A 23,319-nucleotide genomic window follows, 5' to 3' on the forward strand; every position below is an offset into this window, starting at 1 on the left:
GAGTTTGTCAATGGCCTCAATTGGCCATTGACAGGTTGGCAGGCACACAGCTGATTCTGCTGAACTCCCACCTACCTGAAAATTGAAATAGGGCGGGGTGACACCGCCCCCCGCTCACCGACCGGGAAATCCTGGCCATAGGTTTGTATCCATGTAGAAATGCTAATCAGCTGTCTTTAGACTCCCAACTCCATTCTATCTTAAAATTAAGTAGATAGTTGATGTATAACCATTTACAAAATTTGACATTCTTAACATCTTCTTGGGACTTTAGAGACTAAGGCCTGGATTTTTGCTGAGTCGGGATGACTCAGGAGCCCTTTGCCCATGCTTACGCTCCCTGTGAGACATTAGGGGGTGGCTGGAAGGGCAGAGCTTGGCATGGGGTCATGAGGAGCTATGGGGGGGTTGGGTGCGGGGCATGAGATGGCATGGATGCACTGGAGGGGGTGCAGAGGAGATTCACCAGGATGTTGCCTGGGATGAAACATTTAAGTTATGAAGAGAGGTTGGATAGACTTGGGTTGTTTTCGTTGGAGCAGAGAAGACTTAGGGGCGACCTGATTGAGGTGTACAAGATTATGAGGGGCATGGACAGGGTGGATAAGGAGCAGCTGTTATCCTTAGTTGAAGGGTCAGTCACAAGGGGACATAAGTTCAAGGCGAGGGGCAGGAGGTTTAGCGGGGATGTGAGGAAAAACTTTTTTACTCAGAGGGTGGTGACGGTCTGGAATGCACTGCCTGGGAGGGTGGTGGAGGTGGGTTGCCTCACATCCTTTAAAAAGAACCTGGATGAGCACTTGGCTCGTTATAACATTGAAGGCTATGGCCACGGCTGGTAAATGGGATTAGGTAGGTAGGTCAGGTGTTTCTCACATGTCGGTGCAGACTCAATGGGTCGAAGGGCCTCTTCTGCACTGTGTGATTCTGTGATTCTGGTGGGTGTTTGGAGGGTGAGAGGTTGTGAGGGGCGAGAGCTGGAGGGCCTTTGTGTTTTTACTTCAACTGGAACGAAATCCCAAAGGACCGAGGCAGGCCTTTTAAACAGCTGCCTCTGCATCCGGCAGCCATTGTGGCTGCCTCCAAAATTTTTCCCAGGTCAGCTAGCCCAACTGCAGCCTGCACCTGACCTCTAGCAATGAAGATCTTGCCTTTGCGGCCGCTTTTTCCCCGAGGCTAGTGGGCCAAGACTTTCCTAACTCCTGCTACCCACCTCGAGGATGGAAATCCAGGCCTATCAGTCTATCGACTGTTAGTACAGACGCTTCTGCCATTGTCTACAAGTGTGAATACCTTGCATGTTCTTCCTAGTAAAACAACCTGGGTCCCTCTTAATCATTAACATTTGAACTATCCAGGTTTACTGTCAGCAGAATTCAGAACAGGTCATATGACTCCCCTTCATTGTTCCATTTTACCTAAATTAAGGATACAGTCCTAAAACAAAACAATCTTATAAACTTTGTATTTCTTAATGCCTATCAGTTTCGGCTAGATTTCAACAAAGCACCCACTAGGGAAAGACTAGTTTCTAATTTACTGTTACTCTGGATTATTCGACCATTTGAAAACATAGCCTTCCTTGTGGGCCATTTCGATGAAGTCAGACAAGAGCACATTTTTGTAAATATATTATCTTTAATTTTCTTATGAATTTATATTTTATGGTAATTATAAGGGCATCTTTCAATACTCATGTTAGACTAGTGCAACCCTTTGAAAAGCATTCAAGTAACAGTTCTATCATCTTAAGTAATAATTATATATTAAAACATAGGGATGACCAAAGCCATTGGGTGGAGATTGGTGGTGGTGGGACATTCAGTCAGGTGGGAGAGTGAAGGGTGGGCCCCCATAGCCTTCCTGCCTCCAACCTGATTGAGTCAGTGGTGGGAAGACCGGTCCACTTAATTAATGCATGCTTAAGGGCTTCGTCCAGTTATTAGCCTAGTGGCATGCGAGTGCCTGGCCATGCAGGGAGCATGCCAAGTAAACCCATGCAGGGTTGCTTGTGAGCTCATGGGAAGCATCTCTTGTTCAAAGGCACTAAGTGCCTGATCAAGGGATACAGCATCTGGAAGGGCAGGGGTGGGGGAGGGTAGCAGCCGCTGATAGCTACCTCCCTGCCCTTGCCGCTGACCCTCCTGCCTGCGGCATCCACCCTGCTGTCCCCTCCTGCCATCAGTTATTTGTGACCTGGGATCCAGTAACGATACCAGGCCTTAGGTGGGTGTCGTACTAGCAGCAGCCACTGCCTCTCAGGTGTTGGGAAGGCCTGATGTTGTCCAGTTAAGTGCCTGAGTGACATTTAATTTGGTGGGCCTTGCCTAAAAGAGGTGACGTGGGGTTGTTGCTGGCTCTCCAGCCACTGGGAAAGATCCTCTTCTCCTTCATTACATGCTGCTCATTCTCTTTGGCCCTACCACAAATGGTACCCTTGCAATCAATTCCATCTGCCTCCTGGGTCACCGTCTCAGGTTGAATCAGACCATTTTCTGCCTCAAAGTCCTACTTAACGCCAAGACGAGCTTCTGATTCCATCACCCCAGTTCTTGCTGAATGATATTGGCTTCTCATCCCAAATTTAAAATTCTCATTCTCTTGTTTAAATTCCTTTATGACCACAACCCTCTCTATTTGTGTAATCTCCTTCAGCCCTCCAAGAGCTCTGCCTTCCTCCAACTTCAGTCTCTTCTGCCTCCTGCACTCCCATTGCCACATCATTGGCGGCCATATCTTCAACCGCTTAAACTCTAGAATTCTCTGCCAAAGCCTTTCAGCCTCTTTTTCATTTTTTAAGACCCTCTTTACAACACAACTCTTTCAGCAAGCTTTTAATCATCCTTCCTATATTTCCTTCAACAGCTATGCATTGATATTTGTCTGATTCATCGATCAACTTGTCATTATATAATGCTTTTAACAAAAAAAAAATCTCAAGTTGCTTCACAGAAACATAATCAAACAAAAATGACCCCTGAGAAGAAAGGGAGGTTGATGATGGGAAGGGAGTTTGGAATGACAGACAAAGGTCTACAATTTAATGGGACTAGAAAATATTATGCAATACATCTGACTATTCCAACTTTATAGTTCATACCTTACATTTTTTTATAAGAAACTGCTAATTATTACACAACTTGGAATGTAGTATACAGCACCAGTCATCTGCTATTTTTAATACTTAACTTCAGATATAGAAACTTCTTGGACATTCTAGATTACACAGCAACTTTATTTCTGTAATGGCACAGTTTCAATGTAACCTTTGGACTCTAATAGGACTGTATTAAGATTGTGAGGTACTGGCTGGGATTTGAAATTTGCCCCCCGCCCAGAAGTCAACGGACCTTTGGCTGGTCCATCAAATTTTCCGTTCTGCCCGTGGTCATTCCTGCCGTGGGTGGGACCAAAAATTCTTGGCCACAGTTTGTCCAAGAATGAGGACATTTGTGAAAGGAAGTGTGATGGAGCACATATGGAAGAATGTATATGATTGGTCTAATATGAACTTGGATGCAACACTAGTAGTGGAAGTAGAAAGGATTTGGTTCCTATTGTGATTAGCTGTACAGAATCAAGCTGAAGCTACTGAAGCTGCACACCTCCAATTAATGGAACCAGTGGTCAATGGGATATGGTATGAATTCATGTTGGGATCGAGAGGTTGATGGAAATATACATTAGAAGCCAGTTCTGCTGCTCATCTTCTGCTGAGCTCCTGATACCTTACTGTCCATCTAGTATTGGATGAAACCTCCCTTGGCAGCTGTCTGATGACCAAACAATGACTCTCCTCTTGCTGGAAGGGTTGTGTGTTGTAATCAAAGTCTTTTTTCAGCTGACTTGGCTTCAAGATGGCACACCAGACAACGAAAGTCTGGAACCAAGTCCATTTGGTGGCAGACTAGTGTCATGCCCTGTAAAGGCGTGTCATATCTTATAAAATATGAACTTTACTCATTGTGAAATTTTTTGGAACTGACTTTTCCCTTAAAAAATGGGCAATATGTGTCACAAAAGATGGATGTTGAGGGTCATCTGACCTGATCTGTGAATTCAAAAACAGCTACACTGTCTTGCAAGAACAAAAAAAATCCCTGAATTGAATAGGTCTTTCTGAAACAAAGACAATGATTGTCTCAACCCCCCTCATGATGAATGTCTTCAAACAATAAACCAGGTTAATCAACATAAGACCACACTTAGAAAAGGGAACTGTGAGAAGCCACATGGTAGGAGAGCCTGTCTACTTTTAATCGTTAAGTGCTCTCTGCAGAAAGACACAGAAGCAGCAAAAAGGGCAGTAAGAACGGAACACTGTAACTTCATAAGGTGTCCAAGCCTGTTGCTTTTCAGGTCCACCAATACAGCAAACTGATCCCTTAGTACTGAGACTATAAGCAGCTAACTTTGTGTTCTGCAGAAAGTCCATCTCCCAAGTCAGTGGCTAATGGTTAACTTGACTCTGACCTGAGAAAAAGCAAGAATCTTACCAGTGGGCTGCGCTGGCAACCCCCAAATGGATTTTCAATGAAGCAGAGGCAGGCCATTCGGCCCAACTGGTTTAGACAGGTATTTATGCTCCACATGAACACTTGGGTATCATTAAACCTTCTGCTCTGCTAACCTGCATCTAAATATATTTAGATATGTTTAGACATATTGGCCTGGATTTTTATCTTCAAGACGGCCCGAGGTCCCGCCCAACAGTGCCTGCCCAGGCTATTTTCATTGTGGGGAGGTGGTGGTGGGATAAAGATGGGACAACCAACTGCAGAAGCATGACTGAGGCAGGAACGGAGGTGGGCAGATGCCAAGGCAGGCAGGTTAGAACCGCCACCTCAGTTCCCTGGGACATCAGCTCAGGTTGGCAGCTGAGTGTGAGGCCCCCTAAAATCTCATCCTACTACCCCCTCACCCCCCATTAACCAGATTCCCCCTCCATACCCACAATGACTATCCATATTCCATGCTCCCTCCATTCCCTATTTCCTCATACATCCCTATGCTCCCATAACCCTCCATGCTCCTCATATCCCCTTCATACCCCCATGTTTCCTACATATCCTCATAAGCCCCCTCCATACGCCCTCCATACCTCCATGCCCTCATGCTCACTCACCCATCCCATGCCTCTTCAACCCCATGCCCACCCTCACCCCATATAACTTCACCCCTCCATGCCACTCACCCAGTATCCACTATGTACAGGTCTCTTGAGCCTTATTATAATACTGGGAAATCTTTGAGGAGCTCATTAAATTGTCAAAATAAACAAAGTCATTCAAAAACCACTTAAGATAAACCTAATTCTTTCAAATGGTCATAAAACTTTCAAGACAAATGAACTTACAGTCCCCTTGACAGCTGTGTCAACAACTTGTAATGAGCTGAATTAATTAGTGGGGCCTGGAACTCAGCTAAGCATTCATAATGGGATTCCATTACAAAGCAATATAAACAAAGCCTCCGGATCTGAATACATTAATGTCTTCGAAGTAGCCCGAACAGATAACCGTCTATTCCACTGCTTCAAAGGCTCAACAGATGTCTGGGCTGTCAATTAAAGAAGTCATCCATCTGTTCATCTATTTCAAAGGTTCAAAAGATGGCTAGAGTGTCAACCAAAGTAAAGATTAAATCATGGAGAAAACTGACACATTCTACTCTGAGTCTCAGTACTGTTGAACTCCAATGCAACTGAACACTTTCACAGTGCTAGTCAATTTAATGGTCACTTACCTTTCCTAAACAAAGCCCTATCATTAATCACTGTATTAAAAGCATATTTAATTTATTATACACCATTACATTATAAAATATGAAGTTGTCAACACCTTTTGAACTTACCTGCCAAAAGATTCCCGACTCCAGATTAGGGTTCCCTATGGCTCATGACTCCTCTGAGGTGCTGTGAACCACATCACCTACCAAAATGGGCCTGATTCCATAGAAATAGTATGGGTGTAAAATGCACATCCTGCAACAGTGCAGGCAAGGGTGGGGTGCAGGCTCGCTACCCACACCCTTATTCCGCACCCTTAAAAATCTCACACAACGGAAGTGGGGCGCGTAATCTGAAATCTGATTTTGTCCACCATTTTGAAATCCCCCTGCCTCTGTTTTCACATGGAAGCATGAAAATCTGGCCCATTGCCTACAAGGGGGACTTCATACTCCATGGGTTGAATTATATGAGGTGCTGGATTCTCGCCATCCTCTCTCCCCCTCAGTTGAAAGATCGGACGGGAGCCCGCTGAGGGGAGCCCTGGCTGCACTGCAGCCATTTAACATCCAACTGGCCATTAACAGATTAGAGCCAGGATCTCTGCCTCTTTAGGGGCAGGAATTCTTGCCTCAGTGAGCTGCAGGCTAGCCAGAGGCCAGTAGCTCTCCAGTACTTTGGGACAGACGTGTGCAGCATTGGATCAGGATTTGGGTCAGTGTTTGGGATCTCGGTGGGCATCAAGCTGGCAGACCCCGCTGAGGGAGATGGAGGGCCAAGGTTTGAGAAGTCAATGGTGGGAGGGCAACCTGGTGGGGGGGGGTAAACCCTTAGCAGGGGGCCCTCCAATGGACCCAAGGGCCCAATAAGAAGAGACCCCCCTTGCCCGCCACCAGCCAACTTAAGGGCCTCTATTGATCCATCAGCTACCCAATGCCACCCCTGCCATTGGTATAATTACAGTAGGGTAGGGGCAGGCGGGTAGGCAGCAGGTTGGTTACCCGCTGGATTTAATGAACCCTTCCGCTTACTTGCTAGCCAGGCAACGTAAAATGCAGCCCCATATTGGGAAAACCAAAACTCTACCTATGGAGATTTCTCAGGAGCTTGGTTTGGGGGCCCTCAAATAAAGTGATGTGTTGTTTTTAATTCATTCATGGGATGTGGGGGTCTCTGGCTAGGCCAGCATTTATTGCCCATCTCTAATTGCCCTTGAGATGGTCGTGGTGAGCTGCCTTTTTGAACTGCTGAAGTCCATGCAGCGTAGGTGCACCCACAGTGCTCTTAGGGAGGGAGTTCCAGGATTTTTACCCAACAACAGTGAAGGAACAGCGATATATTTCCAAGTCAAGATGGTGAGCGGCTTGGAGGGCAGCTTGCAGGTTGTGGTGTTCCAATGTATCTGCTGCCCTTTTTTTTATTTGTTCATGGGATGTGGGCATCACTGTCTAGGCCAGCATTTATCACCCATCCCTAAGTGCTCTTGTTCAGAGGGCATTTAAGAGTTAACCACATTGCTATGGGGTCTGGAGGCACATGAAGGCCAGACCAGGTAAGAATGGTAGATTTCCTTCCCTAAAGGACATTAGTGAGCCAGATGGGTTTTTCTGACAATTGACAATGGTTTTGTGGTCATCAGACTTTTAATTCCAGATTTTTATTGAATTCAAATTTCACCACCTGGCGTGGTGGGATTCAAACCCAGGTCCCCAGAGCATTACCCTGGGTCTCTAGAATACTAGTCCAGCAGCAATACCACACGTGTCTGCACTGGCTCTCTGAATGAGTATTATGACTCAGTGCCCTTCTACTGCCTTTGCCCTGTAACCCTGCACATTGTTTATATTTAAATAATCATCTAATGCCCTCTTGAATGCCTCGATTGAACCTGCCTCCACCACACTTCCAGGCAGTGCATCCCAGACCCGAACTACTCGCTGTGTGAAAAAGTGTTTTCTTACATCACGTTTGCTTCTTTTGCAAATCACTTTAAGTCTGTGCCCTCTCGGTATCAATCCTTTTAGGTGCAGGAACAGTTTATCCCTATCTATTCTGTCCAGCCCTCTCATGATTTTGAACACCTCTATCAAATCTCCTCTTAGCCGCCTCCTCTCCCAGGAGAACAGTCCCAACCTCTCCAATCTACCTTCATTACTGAAGTTTCTGATCCCTGGAACCATTTTTGTAAACCTCTTCTGCACTCTCTCCAGTGTGTTCACACCCTTCCTAAAGTGTGGCACCCAGAGCTGTACACCATTCACCAGCTAAGGTCTAACTAGAGTCTTATACAAGTTCAGCATAACCTCCCTGCTCTTAGAAACATAGAAACTAGGAGCAGGAGTAGGTCATTTGGCCCTTTGAGCCTGCCCTGCCGTTCATTATGATCATGGCTGATCATCCAACTCAATAGCCTGCTCCCACTTTCTCCCCACATCCTTTGATCCCTTTCACCCCAAGAGCTATATCTAACTCCTTCTTGAAAACATACGATGTTTTGACCTCAACTACCTTCTGTGGTAGCGAATTCCACAGGCTCACCACTCTCTGGGTGAAGAAATTTCTCCTCATCTCAGTCCTAAATGGTCTACCCCGTATCCTCAGACTGTGACCCCTGGCTCTGGACTCCCCCACCATCAGGAACATGCTTCCTGCATCTACCCTGTCTAATCCTGTTAGAATTTTATAGGTTTCTATGAGATCCCCCCTCATTCTTCTGAACTCCAGCTAATATAATCCTGTACTCCATGTTCCTCTTAATAAAGCCTAGGATACTATATGCTTTATTAACTGCTCTCTCCACCTGTCCTGCCACATATAATGTCTTATGCACATATATATCCAGGTCCCTCTGCTCCTGCACACCCTTTAGAGTTGTACCCCTCATTTTATATTGTCTCTCCATGTCCTTCCTACCAAAATGAATCACGTCACACTTCTCTGCATTGAACTTCATCTGCCACCTATCTGCCCTCTCCACCAACTTGTCTATGTCCTTTTGAGGTTCTACACTGTCCCCCTCACAGTTTACAGTGCTTCCAATTTTTGTATCATCTGCAACTTTGAAATTGTCCCCTTCAGATCATTAATATATATCAGGAAAAGCAAGGGTCACAATACTGACCCCAGGGGAACTCCACTACCTCATTGATGCCCAGTCTTGAGTTGCTAGATCTGTACAAAATCAATCCCATTTAGCACACTGGTAATGCCGCACAACATGTTGGAGGTTATTCTCAATGTGAAGATGGGACTTCGTCTCCACAAAGACTGTGCGGTGGACAGATGCATTTGCGATAGGTAGATTGGTGAGGACGAGGTCAAGTATGTTTTTCCCTTTTGTTGGTTCCCTCACCACCTACCGCAGACTCAGTCTAGCAGCTATGTCCTTCACTCAGCCAGCTCGGTCTGTAGTGGTGCTACCAAGCCACTCTTGTAATGGACATCAAAATCCCCCACCCAGAGTACATTCTGCCCCCTTGCCACCCTCAGTGCTTCCTCCAAGTGGTGTTCAATATGGAGGAGCACTGATTCATCAGTTGAAGGGCGGGGGGCAGTATGTGGTAATCAGCAGGAGGTTTGCTTGCCCATGTTTGGCCTGATGCCATGAGACTTCATGGGGTCTGCAGCTGATGTTGAGGACTCCGAGGGCAACTCCCTCCAGACTGTATATTATTATGCCACCACCTTTGGTGGGACAGGACATACCAAGGGATGGTGATGGTGGTGTCTGGGAAATGATCTGTATGATATGATTCCGTGAGGATGACTATGTCAGGCTGTTGCTTGAGTAGTCTGTGAGACAGCTCTCCCAATTTTGTCACTGGCCCCCAGATGTTAGTAAGGACCCTTTGCAAGATCAACGGGGCTGAGTTTGCCGTTGTCGTTTCTAGTGCCTAGGTTGATGCTGGGTGGTCTGTTGATTTTATTCCTTATCGACTTCTTTTTAGAGGTTTGATACAACTGAGTGGCTTATTAGGTCATTTCAGAGGGCATTTAAGAGTCAACCACATTGGTGTGGGGTTTGGAGTCATACGTAGGCCAGACCAGGTAAGGACAGCAGATTTCCTTCCTGAAAGGCATTAGTGAACCAGATGGGTTTTGACAACCATCGACAATAGTTTCATGGTCATTATTAGATTCTTAATTCCAGATTTTTATTGAATTCAAATTCTACCATCTGCCCAGAGCATTACCTTGGGACTGTGGATTACTAGTCCAGTGACAATACCACTACATCACTGTCTCCTTATTATTTGTCAGGAACCCAGCTGACCCCAAAATGCCTGAATATGGGAAAGTAATCAGTTTATGGGATCTTTATCCAAACTAAATTAACAATTTTGGTTCATTGATGTAACTTATTAATGCTGTATTAAATTCTGTTTACAGAACAACAGTAAAATTAAAAGCAGCCAATGTTACAATTTTCCCACTTGACCAATGATAAATCCAAGTGGGCAGGGAATGGGATTAATTCAATTTTAGTTCAGCAAGGCAATTAAGAGTTACGAAACCAAATGGGGTAGATGTAGCTAAGGTACAGAGCAACCATGATCTAGCTGAATGCCGCAACAGGCCTGAGGGGTTGAATGGCCTAGTATTATGTTCATACAACAACAACAACTTGTATTAATATAGTATCTTTAATGTCTCAAAATGTCCCAAGGTACTTCACTTCAAATATCAAGCAAAATTTGCTTGAAGTGGCAATGAGCCACAAATGGCAATATTAGGGCACATGCCCAAAGCTTGGTTTTAAGGACCATCTTAAAATAAAGCAAGGTAGAGAGGGTATTCCAGAGCTTTTTCCTCCCATTATTCTTAAATAGGATGTGGGCATTGCTGGTAATGCCAACATTTGTTGCCCACCCTATTTGTCCTTGAACTGAAAGGTTTAAGGGTAAAGATTATGTGGATCTGGAGTCACATGTAGGCCAGACTACAGAAGGGTGGCAGATTTCCTTCCCTAAAGGACATTAGTGAGCCAGATAGGATTTTTACAATAATCAATGATAACTTATTGGTCACTATTACTGAAACTAGTTTTTAATTCCAGATTTTAATTAATTGAATTCAAATTCCACCAGCTGCTATGGTGGGATTTGAACTCATGGTTCCCAGAGCAATAGCCTGGGTCTCTAGGTTCCTAGCTCAGTGACGTAACCACCACGCCACCATGGCCCCAAAAGGGGACCAAGCTGCTGAGGCATGACCACCAATCGTGGAGCAATTAAAATCGGGGATGCTCAAGAGGCTAGAATTAAATGAGTGCAGGTTTCTTGCAGCGTTGTGGGGATAGAGGAGATTTTAGAGTGAGGGAGGGATGAGACCATGGAGGAGGTTTGAAAACAAGGCTGAGGTTTTTAAAATTGAAGTGTGGCTTGACTGGCGTGCCAATGTAGGTCAACGAGCACAGGGGTGATGGGTGACTTGGTCTGAGTAAGATGATGGGCAGTTAACTTTTGGGTGACTTCAAATTTGCTGTGGATAATTCTTTCAAAGACCCAGGCATGCTGATGAATCTGCACTTTCTTTAATATAATGAATTTCATTTGGAACTGTTAATTGGAACTGACTGTATACAGAAAAAATACTTAACAAAATCTGAAAAATAAACATAAAATATCACAAATTTTTTAATCATGGTTGTTTCTTGTAACATTTCTGGAGCCAGGCAGTTAGATAAGTAATGTGGTAGATCTCACTGTTGGGTGGAGGACTGGTGATACCAGCTCAGCCGCCTGTTGTATGCCCTGCTCCATTGAAGACAATTGAAAGGAGAAACATACAGATTATATAACAGATGGCTGATCCACTAATACCAGGTTTTTGTCAAGTGGTGAAAGTTAAAATGTACCCGAGAGATTTCTATTCGAGCACATAGTTAAAGATTTTTACCATTTGGTTTTGGAGGAAGGTTTGAAGCTTGGTTTATTAGTCCTATGGGACCTGGGGGACCAGGTGGGCCTTTTGGACCTGGGATACCTGGTGGTCCTACCGGGCCTTTGCTTCCTGCTGCTCCTGGTTCACCTTGTTCTCCTGGTGGTCCTGGAAGACCTACTTTGCCATCAGATCCTTCTAGACCTGGCAGTCCAAAGCTCCCTTTTGCTCCTGGCGCACCAGGTCTTCCATTTGAACCCTTTTGTCCTTTCAAGCCAGTGAGGCCTCTATATCCTTGACTGCCCTTTTCTCCTTTAGATCCGGGTGGGCCTCGAGAACCTTTTGGACCCATTGATCCAGGTCGTCCAACTTCTCCACGATCACCTTTTTGTCCTTTTGCTCCCCTAGTACCAGCTGGTCCTTGTATTCCTTTGTCACCTTTGGGACCTCTTGGGCCAGGAGGACCTAAATATTTATTCAAGAAAAATGAAATTTTTTAGTACACATTGTAGAGACAGAAACTAATTTATTAAATACCTATCCATGATTTCTGAGGTACTGCAATGGGAGGCACCCTTCTTGTAAGCCTAAGGCCTTCATGTATGTGGTTGGCTCAGATAACTGCAGGTTTCATTGACACTGAAAATTATCCTTGCTAGAGGGTTTCCCATAGTGCAGTTAGTGGCCCCAGCAGCAAAATAAAAAGTTCCTCTTGCTAGCCCTTTGCCGATCGCACTCAGGGAAAGATCTGCTAGGCCCACTGACCTGAATGTGGTGCGGGGAGGAGCATGAATACTTCTCCCAACCCTATATTAATGTAACCACTGGTCCCCACCCTCCCAACACTGCCAATTCTCCCCTGCATCACTGATGCTGGTCCTTTCCTCCATTACCATTGCTCCCCTTGCTGCATTGCCATCACTCCTCTCCCCCATTGCTGTCACTCTCTTACTCCTTGCCACTCCTACCCAGCAATTGCCACTTCTCCACCCCTTATCGCCATCAGTTCCCAATCGCTTTTCCTCCCCCTATCGCCATTGTTCCTTTCTCCATCACTGCTGTTCCCCTCACTGCATCGCCATGACCCCCACTCCACCATCGTCACTCCTCCCTCCATCATTGTTGCTTCTCCCTCCATCACAGCAGCAGCTCCCATATATTGCCGTCCCCTCCTCCACTATTTGTGTCGCCCCCAGCCCCAACCCCCAAACTCCCTACCCAACCCATGATTCCCAGACCTGGTCCTCATTCTGAATTCAATCCCTGACCTTGATGCCCAGACTCCAAACTCAATTGCAGACCCACGCCCCAGGCCAATTTACCTGAAAGTCAACTGAAATGAGGCCAAAGATCCAATATTATGGAGCCTCATGCCTCACATTCAGGTGCAGGGGATAAACCATGTGTCAATGACACACCCAAAATTTAGATTTCTGGACCTTTCTTTGTCAGAGTAATGATAAAAATACTCAGGAAGTTGTGTCCTATCAAGTCCTCTCTCTGCTTCACACTCCATCCCCAACTATTTCAATTTTAGATTTTTTCTCACTCAAAAGATCTCTCCATATCCTTCTTAATGCTGACTGGAATAAAATAAATGAACTGATAGCTCTGTAAGCCTCCATACCCTTTCTTGAAATTTGATGATCCAGTTCTTATTTAATTTACCTAAAATTAACTACTTTTTCTGGTCATCTGTTCCATTATCTTGTGGGAAAAGAATTTTTCAATGGTTTAAAATAAAACACCAGTTTGTGCTATTATGTCATATAATCCTGTAAAGTACTATAAAGAAGCATACTAACATATATAGGTAAAATGAGTGAATATGGTCAAAGATTCAACATTAGTGTCATGAAACTTTTAATGTATATAATGTCATTGGAAATTATTATTTTTTTTAAAATAGAGGTTTAGTCTGTGGGTGTGTCTGTGTGTTTTAATTGGATTAAAGCCAGTTGATCTGGGTGCTTTGATGTATTGTAGTTTTGAGACGTAAACAGAGGTAGAGGTACATTTGCATTTTGTTGAATAGAGCATTCATAGTGGGAGTGAAATCTTGCACCCAGCTAGGAGACACCAAGCAATATGTTTATATTACAATAAAATTGGTACTATGAAAGGGGCTTTATTGTTAGAAGAGGTAGAGTTCAAAGGGCCTGGTGATACATTGAATTACATTCAAAGAGAAATGCTGGGTATAACCTGAGGGGAGTTTATGTGTGCAGAGCACAGGCATGTAATATTTAAGTAGCTGTAAGCCTACAAATGTCTACAAAGGAACCAAATTGAAAGGAACCTAATTTTCCATTCATAAGGTGAAAATGCTTTGCCGGTGTCTGGTTAAGTCTATTGGTTATTGTTGCCTTAGTGGAGATTAATTTGGGAATTTGTTATAAGTTATGATAGCACTAATTCGTAGCCATGTGTATATGTTTAATTTGTTGTAAATTAATAAATATCTCATTTAGTTTGTTATAAAAACCTCTTGGGAACTGGTGGTCTTATTCCTGAATTTAGAGCTCCATCTCAAAACATACTAATTGAAAATATAGGTTATGACAGTTGTTTAAAGCTTCCCTCTGGGATTTTAAATAACAGCCTTTACCAACTGCTGCATCATAACAATTGGCTCCTTTCAAGTAAGTTCCCTTACATTTAAAATTAACAGTCTTAACTAGATTGAGTTAAAATAAACTCATTTCACTATAGTTTTGAACAAATCACAGAAAATGTTTACCTTGAAGAATTGTGAAGTTTTGAATCAGCTGAGCATGCTTTGTGTCTACAAGTTTCATTTCTTCCATGATCATGGACAAGTTGCCAACCTCAATATCCAGTCTGGCCTTCATTACGCCTTGCTGTGCCTTAAGGAGAGAGCTGTCCGCACGGACATTGTCCATGTCTGTGGTCAGGACGGTTAGTTGGTCTGCATGTTGACCCAATGTATTGGTACAAGTGGTTTTTATATCATTCAAATTGCTTGTCAATGATCGAAGATGTTGCACAGTCCAACTAATGTTCCCAATAATACTGCTGATGTCTCTCTCATTTATATCCATGCGCGCTTCAAGTTGTTCAAAACTGGCAGATGTTTTGTTTTCATTAACTTTTTGATATTGCTGTAGATCCTTGAGACTCTCTTCATGGATGTTAGCCATGAAACTAATATTTGCCATCTGGCTACTGAGAGTGTTCAATTGATTATTCATATCTTCCAAAGTGTCGCTATTCCCAGTCACCATGATTGAGTTGTTTACTGCTTGTAACTGCAGGTATTGCAGTTTCTCTTTCAGCCAGTCTGTGTCCTTTTGTGCTTGAAGCATGGTCTGTTGGAGAGCCTGCCAATCATTCCTTATCTTCTGGATGGACTGACTGCTATCATCAACAGATTTTTGCAGTGCACTGAATAAATCTCTTTGTTGAATCTGTGTCTGATTTAACTGACTGAGATTCACAGCTGTATTGCTCTGAGATTTGGTTTGTCTTTGCATGTCACTTTGCAGATTACCAGAGATTTGTTCCAGGTTGGTAATGTAACTACTGTATGTCAATAAAGTCTGGTTTATGTCTCTGATAGACCTTGAATTGCTATCCAACAAGCTTTTCAGGGAGTTATGGTTGGTTGTCATTGATTGTTCCGTCTCTTGTAGCTTGTCCAGTGAAACTTTGTTTTTGGAGGCTTTGTCTGCAATATCGCCAAGCTGGTTCTGAAGAAACTGGATATCTGTTTTGAATTTGGACAGTTCTGTAGTGGTACTTTGATCTTTCACACCAGTCTGGTCATCTAGAAGACAAGGTAAATTTATGAGCAATAACAGAATGGGTAATCACAACGGAATTAAAGGAGAAACAGTTCTGCAGATACGGTTAAATTAATTTTCTTCTCCTTGTGTGATGTACGGCTTTCTGTTTAATGAACACTAAATTTGTGTAATACACCTGAGTGAGAATCGCTTCGAGATGGAAACCAACACATTCACTACCTGGGTTGAAAAATGGTAACTGAAATTTTGACAGAATAATCAGAAGCCACATTGGACTGAATCTTCTGAGGAGTGGCAATCACCCTCGGGTTGCCACTCCGCTCCTATTTCTTTTCTTAAACAGTGCTGGAGCTCTGCATTACTGACCCGGAGTTCCGAACTGACCTCTTCAGAAATCTGAAGTGTACCAGTTCTAGGAGTCCTTCTTTGTAGGGCATGATTGTCAGGGGAAGCTAAACCATGCCCCCCTTTTTTTTACGACACTAGGTGCTGTATTTTGGTAAGTTCACGAGCATGCTGAAAAGCTTTGGGACATTTAAATAGCTTCTCAGTGTGTTACTGAATGTATGTGAGTGATGTAAGTGGGTAGGGTGACAGAGTGAGTAGATCTCAGGGTGGTAGGGTAGTGAGGTCGGGTCAGGTTGGGTGGGGGAGAGTTGGATGGGCTGCGAAGAGTTGGAGGATTGGTGGGGGGGGTTGGTGATTGGGGGGAGTCAGAGGGTCAGGGAATGGGGGATGGGGGAAGTTGGAGGGTCAGGGAAGTTGGAAGAGTTAGGGGTGAAGAAGGCCAAAAGTTGAGGAGTTGGGGGAAGGAGTCAGTTGCATCCTGTTACCCAGAAGTTAGATATGCTTTTTCCTGCTAATGTTTCCTGGGTAACTATCCAGGTAAGTGAGTTGGAACCCTCTGAAGTCTCTGACTCGAACTCAGAAGGCCTTGGGGGGTTCTGAATGCAGGGGAATTGCCCATTGGAAGCTGAAAATTCCAATGGGTAATTCCCGCAGAGTACTTGCATTGGGTCTTCCGAGGGGTCCCCCAGCACATCTTCCGGGGTACCTTCGGGGTACGACCATCTGGAGACTGGAAGATCTGGGCCATTATTTTTCAAGATATTGGGTCTTGATGGACCGTTAAAAATAAGGCACTGTGGGTGTACTTGCACCACATGGATTGCAGCGGTTCAAGAAACAGCTCACCACTACTTCCTCAAAGGTAATTAGGGATGGGCAATAAATGCTGGCCTAGCCAGTGACATCTGCATCCCAAGAAAGAATTTTTAAAATTAGGGTACAGATAGCAAAGGTTTGGATCAGCTCCAGTTTGATGATGAAAGTTAGAAGGCTGGTGAGAAAACCATTGGAAAGCCATAAAGGAATGAATGAGCTGACAAAAGTATGGATGAGGATTTCAGAAGCAGATGTATTGGGACAGGAACAGTGTTAATCTGGTGAACATACATCTGGCAAAGGAAGAAGCTGAAGCCAGTCTGTTTTCAACATGGGTTTTTTCACAAAACTCAGTATAACGTCAGTGCAGACTGCTTTTTTCCCTTTCACACAGTTCCCCCACCACAGGTGGAAACTGGCTCTTGTATATGTGCCCTAACCTTTTCCCAATTAGTATCAGCTGCTCTTAATCACAACCAGAGCATGCACTCAATTGTCACAGTATTTGCAACATTAACAGATTCCTCTCTATTTTTTCTTTTGGGAAAGTACATATTTACAGACAAGATTTTTAAAAAACCGAAGAAAGAGAAATAAATCTTACACTCCCAAGAGTTACATCATGAAGCATCCTTCGAAGACCACCAATAACTTCTCACTGAAAATGCCTCTTTGGTAAAACAGTCAGACAATTGACGGCCATTAATTATCTACCCATTTAAGTTTGGAGATTTATTTTTTCCCCCACCATCTCTTTCAAACTCGTGATATCAATTCTTAATCTCTTCTCATTCACACAATTTCTGGAGCGCACACCATCTCAAAGGGAATGATTATCTATATCACATACAATAGGTATAGTTTTTTCAGCATCTCCTTGATACAGAATTTCCCCTAATAGCTTTGATAAAAAGAATGCATTGTCACCTGCATCAACAAGTGCAAGAGTTTCAAGCAGCCAGAGTACTTTTTACCATTCTCCTTCTTTTCTTAGCTTTCCAAGCCAAGAGGCAGCATTTCCCACTTTTCCTGTAAGAAATATTATAAAATCAGCTGCGCTCAAAAGCCCAACACGAAGGGTTGCATGAGAGGCAGCACTAAAAATAATCAATTTTATCTTCCTCCGGTCATCCAAAGATGGAAATCTCAGCACACATTTTTCCATATTTAATTACTTTAACGTTTTGATTGCCCATAAAATATCCTCGACCTTTGGATGTTTCATTACAGTACCTGATTCTAAGACATCAAAACTTGCATCTGGCCTTGTCTGTGTGCCCAGCCAATTCAATTGTCCAATTAGACTTCGCAGCTACTCTGTCTCAGCTTTGGGAGCAATTGCATTTTTTTACATACGAACATACATACATACGAATTAAGAGCAGGCCACTCGACCTTGCTCTGCCATTCAATAAGATCATGGCTGATCTGAATGTAACCTCAACCCCATATTCCTGATGGCCACGATAACCTTTCATCCCCTTGTTAACCAAGAATCTATCTAGCTCTGCCTTAAAAATATTCAAAGACTCTGTTTCCACTGCCTTCTGAAGAAGAATTCCAAAGACTCACAACGCTCTGAGAGAAAAAAAACCTCATCTCTGTCTTAAACGAGTGACCCCTTATTTTTAAACAGTGGCCCCTAGTTCTAGATTCTCCCACAAGAGGAAACATCCTCTCCTTAGTCACCTGTCAAGACCCCTCAGGATCTTAAAGGTTTCAATTTAGTCGCCTTTTATTCTTCTAAATTCCAGTGGAAAAAGCCTAACCTGTCCAGCTTTTCATCATAAGACAACCCGTCCATTCCTGGTATTAGTCTAATAAACCTTCTCTGATCTGCTTCTAATGCATTTACATCTTTCTTTAAATAAGGAGACAAATACTGTACACAATACTCCAGGTGTGGTCTCACCAATGCCCTGTACAAATGAAGCATAACCTCCCTATTTTTGTGATCAATTCCCCTCACAATAAATGATAACATTCTATTAGTTTTCCTAATCACCTGCTGTACCTGCACACTAACCTTTTGTGATTCATACACTAGGACACCCAGACCCCTCTGAATCTCAGAGCTCCTCAATCTCTCACCATTTAGATAATAAGCTTCTTTCTTGTTCTTCCTGTCAAAATGTACAACTTCACATTTGCCCACATTATACTCCATTTGCCAGATATTTGCCCACTCGCTTAACCTATCTATGTCACTTTGTAGCCTCTTCACAATTTACTTTTCTACCTATCTTTGTGTCGTCAGCAAATTTAGCCACCATTCCTTTGGTCCCTTCATCCAAGTCACTTATATAAATTGTAAGAAGTTGAGGCCCCAGCACTAATTCATGTGGCACAACACGTGTCACATTCTGCCAACCAGAAAAAGACCCATTTATGCAACTCTCTGCTTCCTGTTAGCTGGTCAATCTTCTATCCATGCCAATATGTTACCCCCTTAACCATGAGCTTTTATTTTCTACAATAATCTTTGATGTGGCACTTTATCAATTACCTTCTGGAAATCTAAGTACAGTACATCCACTGGTCCTCCTTTATCCACAGCACATGTTACTTCCTCAAAGAACTCCAATAAGTTGGTTAAACGTGAGTTTCCTTTCACAAAACCATTTAGACTCTGCCTGATACCCTGAACTTATCCAAGTGCCCTGCTATAGCTTCTTTAATAATAGCTTCTAACATTTTCCCTATGACAGATGTTAGGCTAACTGGCCTATAGTTTCCTGCTTTCTGTCCCTCCGCCTTTTTTGAATAAAGGAGTTACATTTGCTATTTTCCAATCTACTGGAACCTTCCCCGAACCTAGGGAATTTTGGAAAATTAAAACCAGTGCATCAACTATCACACTAGCCACTTCTTTCAAGACCTTAGGGTGAAGTCCATCCGGACCTGGGGATTTGTCAGCCTGCAGCCCCAACAATTTGCTACTACTTCCCTGGTGATTGTAATTTTCCCGAATTCCTCCCTCCCTTCCATTTCCTGATTTACAGCTATTTCTGGGATGTTACTTGTGTCCTCTGTAGTGAAGATCAAAGCAAAATACCTTTTCAAATCCATCCGCCATCTCCCTACCTTCCATTATCAATTCCGCAGACGCACTCTCTATAGGGCCAATGCTCACTTTGTTAACTCTTTTCTTATTTAAATATCTATAGAAACTCTTACTACCTGTCTTTGTATTACTAGCTAGTTTTCTCTCATACTCCAATTTTTCCCTCCTTATTAATCTTTTTGTCATTCTTTGCTGTTCTTTATGTTCTTTCCAATTTTCTCACCTGCCACCCATCTTTGCATAATTATATGCTTCTTCTTTAAGTTTGATACTGTCTTTAACTTTTTTAGTTAACCAGGAATGGTGAGGACCTAGCATGATTGACTGTGATAGGGTTAACACTTTCTAAGTAAGATTGTTGATGTGATGCAACATCAAAACCATATTGATTTGTTTCCAACCTAAAATAGTTAAAGTCCCCAGAAGCCTGACTTCTGATCTTAAATTCTGTTCTAATCCTGTCAATAACATTTTTTTTTGAGTTTGCTAGTACCACCACATAAGAAGATGCCCGAGACTTTCCGGGCATGGCACCAATAAGACATAGCTGGATCTGTTTTCAATTAAAACAGCCCAAATTTAACAAATCTGACCTAACTGAAAAATAGCATACCCTGGAAGCATTGTTCAAACCTTAGACATACTTATTTAACTTTCAAACTTTTCCTTCTACATCTGGTGCCTCCTGAGGAGGTTGGAGAAACACTTCCCTCTGGAGGCGATTCCCCTGCAGAAATGCAGCTTTTATGTCTATTGACTGACATTCCCAAGAACATTGTTGCAAAAAGGGCCAGGACAATTCTTTAAGTTACCTTTCCTGCTGTGGGAAAGTCCACTCTGACCTCGTTATCTCCTAAGCATTCTTCAAAACCCCAGGCCTAGCTTTAAGGATTCTTCAAAGCCTAGCTTTGGCCTTGAAAGTTCCATCCGATAGGACTGTTTCTGTGTGGATCCATCTATGCGGTAATGCTGGCTGACCCCTATCCTGAACCTCTGAATACACGCTAAACTCACCAACTTTCTAACTTTCTGTTTGGTCTCCTGTATGGCTTTAACTCCTAATTTGTTGGCAGCTATAAAAAAAGTCTCAGGACGGAATTTTCCATGCCTGCTGGCATTGGGCGTGCTTGGCAATGTGAGTGGGCAATATGGCGAGAAGGCCAGAAATCGGTTTCACGACGTTGTGAAACCAGTTTGTGATCAGCCACTCAGCCTGTCGACGGGGGGAGGCTGTGTTTCCCGCCATCGGACGCCGAGACCTTCATTGTAATACATCAGCATGTCATTATAAGGCTAGCCTGCTGGAATCATCCCGCCCTCCCCCCACCAACTCCCCGACGTGTTTCACAACAGCATTCATACAGTGTGCGCTTGGCAGGTTGCACTTTGAGGGAACTCAGAGGTGAGTGCACAGTAATGTTGTGGAGTTCTTGCGATGGTTGCCTACTGGACTTCAAGGTTGAGGCCACTTGGAGGGGTAGGAGCAAGGGCTGCCCTGCAGTTGGAGGCAGTGCACAAGCACATGTGGAGTTGGGGGGGGGAGGGAAGCGGCCAAGCATTAGAGGAGCATTGTATAAAGTGACCATTCCTCTGCAGCTGAGACAGTTCAGGCGCAGCCACGTTGACATGTGTGGAGTCAGGCCTGTAGCTTATCTGCTCACTCAGCAACACAGAGGCATGAAAGTGTCACCAAATGCTCCACAGTTTTTCACCCCTCGGGCACAGACTGCAAACTGAGCATTTTAGTGGACTGCAGAACAGTTGGATGACTGGGCACATTGTATAATCTCCTCTCCAGTCACTGGTGGAGGCCCTCACAGTCCCTTGCAATGTCATCATTCTGGTTTGGAACAGCCTCCCCCATGGTTCAAGTTAACAGTGCAGCCTTGCAGTACGGGTTAGGAGAATGCCTGCGCCTGGGCTGAGAGCACAACATGCAGTCCAGTGGGAGAAGCAGCCGCCAATCGGTCAGGTGGAGTGGGGCGGAAGTGGTAGGGGTTTTGGGCAGCCATGCAGCGCACTAAACTCTGGCCATCCAAGTGGTGGCCAGTACTCTCCAGGATGCATTAAGAGGCCTCCAGACTTAACCAAGAGAGGTTCTTAGGACACCCAAGCTAACCCATGCGTCTCTCTCTTTAAATCTGCAGGAGGAGTCCACCAGGAGCAGGGAGCCTGGTGACCTAGCTGTGTGCCTCGTAGTGTACAGAGTGCGAAGATGATGGAGAAGAGGGTGACTGAGGCACCTAGTTGCACAGGGGGAGGTGCAGCACCCTCAGGAGAAGGGGTGGCTGGGACTCCCGCACATGCTGCTGAAGACCCACAGCGAGCCATTGATGGTTGGCGCCTAGCTAGGCTCAGGGCCTATAGACACCGCCTTTCATTCCTGCAGGTGACTGAGAAACAGTGTCACCAAAGACTGCACATGTCCAAGGAACTGGTCAGTCATATCTGCCACCTGCTGCAGGATTTGGCGCCACGGGGACATGGAGGATATCCACTGCCAATGCCTGTGAAAGTGACCGCAGTGCTCGAATTTTACGCTAGTGGCTCCTTTCGGGGATCCACAGGTGACCTCTGTGAGATCTCACAAGCCTCCACCCACAAATGCATCCATGAGGTCACAGATGCCATCTTCGTGAGGGCACACAACTTTGTGCATTTCACCCAGGATCTGGGCAGCCAGGATGCAAAAGCGATTGGATTTGCCCAGGTCTCAGGTTTCCCACAGGTGCAGGGAACCATTGGCTGCACTCATGTGGCACTCAGATCTCCATCACAACAGGTGGTCAACTATGTCAACCGCAAGGATTTCCACTAGCTGAATGTTCAGCTGGTGTGCGACCACCACAAGAACATCCTGCAGGTCTGTGCACGGTTTCCAGAGAGTGTCCAGTCACTGATCCCTGATGTCTTCCAGGGTCCACAGAGGCTTCAGGGATGGCTTCTCAGTAACGAGGGCTACTCGCAGAGGACGTAGCTGGTGACACCCGTTCGGCGACTTCAGACTGCAGCAGAGCGAAGCTATAATGAGGCTTATGCTGCAACTCACAACTTGGTGGAGCAAACCATCGGGATGCTGAAAATTAGGTTCTGGTGCCTGGACCTGTCTGGTGGAGCCCTGCAATATAGTCCACAGAGGGTATCATGCATCATCGTCGTCTGCTGCGCCCTTTACAACCTAGCGCTGCAATGGGGACAGCAACTGGCTGAGGAGGAGATGGAGGAGGTAGAGGTCTCCATCAAAGAGGAGGGCGTTGACAGGGCTGAGGGTGAGGTCCTTGAAGGCAAAGATGGCAGTTATGAGGCCCTCGCACTAGCCAGACGAGGCAGGCACGATCAGGAGGCCTTCATAGCTACTAGATTCGTGGAAGATGATGACAACATGCAGCGAGGAGACGCCATAGATCCTCACATTGAGGTTTGACTCCAGTCTGGCTTATGGCAACGCACATACCCTCTGTGATAATGCTCCCGTCATGGAGACGCAGTGTTGGCCCTAATAGTAGCTCGATTGCAGGAGGATAATGACGATATACAGTGAAGAAACTCCATAGATCTTCACATAGCCTCTGAGAATGTCTGACTCCTGTCTTGCTGAAGGCAGCTCACTTGCGCTCTGTGATCAGGGTCACATCATGGAGACACAGCCATGAAACTTTAGAAACATCTGATCCTTTGTCCGCCTTCAGCACCTGACCTGTTCAGGAGCACCGCGT

At 44.5% G+C, this 23,319-nt stretch overlaps 1 protein-coding gene across 1 annotated transcript in view; it reads right to left on the reverse strand.

Moving 5' to 3' along the window:
• Window positions 1-23,319, reverse strand: part of colec12 (collectin sub-family member 12) — a 245,226-nt gene that overhangs the window by 24,228 nt on the left and 197,679 nt on the right. The window contains exons 6-7 of the mRNA XM_078540627.1: window positions 14,349-15,395; window positions 11,627-12,073 (exon numbers count right to left, since the gene is read on the reverse strand). Of these exons, the coding sequence (XP_078396753.1) occupies window positions 11,627-12,073; window positions 14,349-15,395 (1,494 nt within the window). The remainder of the gene's footprint in view (window positions 1-11,626; window positions 12,074-14,348; window positions 15,396-23,319) is intronic.

Source organism: Cetorhinus maximus, chromosome 4, assembly GCF_964194155.1.
Source record: "Cetorhinus maximus chromosome 4, sCetMax3.hap1.1, whole genome shotgun sequence".
NCBI lineage: Eukaryota > Metazoa > Chordata > Chondrichthyes > Lamniformes > Cetorhinidae > Cetorhinus > Cetorhinus maximus.